The following is a 2,424-nucleotide window of genomic DNA, read 5'->3' on the forward strand; positions in this document are numbered from 1 at the left end:
TGATCAGTGAGATATACCTGCTGGAGCGCGTGCTACGGGTGGGTGTTGCTATGGTGACCAGTGAGCTGAGATAAGGCGGAGCTTTACCTAGCATAGACTTATAGATGACATGGAGCCAGTGGGTTTGGCGACGAATATGTAGCAAGGGCCAGCCAACGAGAGCATACAGGTCGCAGTGGTGGGTGGTATAAGGGGCTTTGGTAACAAAACGGATGGCACTGTGATAGACTGCATCCAGCTTGCTGAGTAGAGTYTTGGAGGCTATTTTGTAAATGACATRGCKGAAGTCYAGGATCGGTAGGATAGTCAGTTTTACGAGGGTATGTTTGGCGGCATGAGTGAAAGAGGCTTTGTTGCAAAATAATTTTGGATTGGAGATGTTTAATATGAGTCTGGAATATGAGTCTGGAAGGAGAGTTTACAGTAACCAGACACCTAGGTATTTGTAGTTGTCCACATATTCTAGGTCAGAACCGTCCAGAGTAGTGATGCTGGACGGTCAGGCAGGTGCGGGCAGCGAACGATTGAAAAGCATGCATTTGGTTTTACTAGTGTTTAAGAACAGTTGGAGGCCACGGAAGGAGTGTTGTATGGCATTGCAGCTCGTCTGGAGGTTAGTTAACAGTCTCCAAAGAAGGGCCAGAAGTATACAGAATGGTGTCATCTGCATAGAGGTGGATCAGAGAATCACCAGCAGCAAGAGCGACATCATTGATATATACAGAGAAAAGAGTCGGCCTGAGAATTGACAAAAACTATTTTTTGTTTACTGTTGGTAACCAGTTTATCATAGCAATCAGGCACCTCAGGGGTTTGTGGTACATGGCCTAAGAACAGCACTTAGCCGTGGTATATTGGCCATATACCACATCTCCCTGGGCCTTATGGCTTAATCATAACAGTCAAACAAGTTAAATCGACATCTATTGATGGAAAATGATTTGGTGAGTTTAAAAAGGGCTAATTATCTTTTCTCTTGAGACATATTCTTGTTCTGACTTGCCTAGTTAAATAAAGGTTAAATAAAGAAAATAAATAATTGAACCCCCCCCCAAAAAAAACTCTTACTGCAAAAAAAATGTAATACATGTATGCGTGTTTTCAGGTCGAGTTTTGAGGGGTCATTGTGCATAAAATTATTGCTACACCTGGCAACCCTGAACTCTCCCATACTAAAAAGTCGCCATATTGAGTTGCAGCTACCCCCTTTTCTCCCCTAGTTGACTACATTAAAATGGTGGAAGCCCTCAATGGCCCGTCCATGCTAATACGGCCTTTTGGCCACTAGAGGCCTCTATCATTCTCTATGCTACAAAACGGTCACCGGGGAAAACGAGTGTATAACCGGCTGTGCATTTCAAGCCGAGCCGATAGTGGAGAGCTCCATAAAGCCCACTCGCGGTTGCCCAGGCTACGTGCGACCAAACATGTCCCGGTGATTCCCCCAAAAACACGCCATTCGATACAGCTACGACTTTTTCATATTACGTTAGGAGAATTAAGGGGGAAAGTCCCTTGTATCGAAGTGGCGTGTTTTTAGGGAGTCCAATGGCTCGCTAGCTGTCCGCTAGCAAGCTAGCTTCCCAGCCAACGTTTGGTCAAATTACAACCGATTTAATTAGCTTGCGAGCTAGCATCATGGACAGTAACCGTGTTCGTACAAAGTATTTTGAATTACCAAGCATTACCTGTTGTTTGTTTGCAAGAACATCCTCTGCTGCCTCTTCAACTTGGGTCAGATATTGTAAAATTCGTTCCGCCTCCATGATAGCTGTGTGTTGCAACAAAAATATGTCCTACGTGCAGCAAGTACTTCACAACATATATGTTCCCATTATAAAACAACTGACCCTAAAGGATGACTGAAGTCCTAAAGACCAATGAATATGTTCTCATTGAACCAAAGACACAAATACGTTTATTTTCTTCTTCTTCTGTGGATTTCATATGGCGGTTGGCAACCAACTTTAAAGTGCATTACCTCCACCAATTGGACTGGAGTGTGGACCAGAGACAGTGAATGGCATTTCTCAGGAGTTTTTCCTATCCGCCGTACTTCTACACCTGCATTGCTTGCTGTTTGGGGTTTTAGGCTGGGTTTCTGTACAGCACTTTGAGATATCAGCTGATGTAAGAAGGGCTATATAAATACATTTGATTTGATTTGATTTGAGAACACCTCAGACATGGTGTTAATATCAAACACAGAACACCTCAGACATGGTGTTAATATCAAACACAGAACACCTCAGACATGGTGTTAATATCAAACACAGAACACCTCAGACATGGTGTTAGTATCAAACAGCTTTGCACACTCTTGGCATTTTCTCAACCAATTTCATGATGTAGTCATCTGGAATGCATTTCAATAACAGGTGTGCCTTGTTAAATGTTAATTTGTGGAATTTATTTCCTTCTTAA

The 2,424-nt window shown here is 43.0% G+C and overlaps 1 protein-coding gene across 1 annotated transcript in view; it reads right to left on the reverse strand.

Annotated features, from left to right (window-relative positions):
* pdrg1 (p53 and DNA-damage regulated 1) overlaps positions 1–1,921 on the reverse strand; it is an 18,864-nt gene extending 16,943 nt beyond the window's left edge. Inside the window, exon 1 of the mRNA XM_024139798.2 lies at positions 1,689–1,921. Within this exon, the coding sequence (XP_023995566.2) occupies positions 1,689–1,766 (78 nt within the window). The 5' untranslated portion in view covers positions 1,767–1,921. The remainder of the gene's footprint in view (positions 1–1,688) is intronic.
* Between the last annotated feature and the right edge of the window lie 503 nt (positions 1,922–2,424).

Source organism: Salvelinus sp. IW2-2015, unplaced genomic scaffold (assembly GCF_002910315.2).
Source record: "Salvelinus sp. IW2-2015 unplaced genomic scaffold, ASM291031v2 Un_scaffold1911, whole genome shotgun sequence".
Lineage (NCBI taxonomy): Eukaryota > Metazoa > Chordata > Actinopteri > Salmoniformes > Salmonidae > Salvelinus > Salvelinus sp. IW2-2015.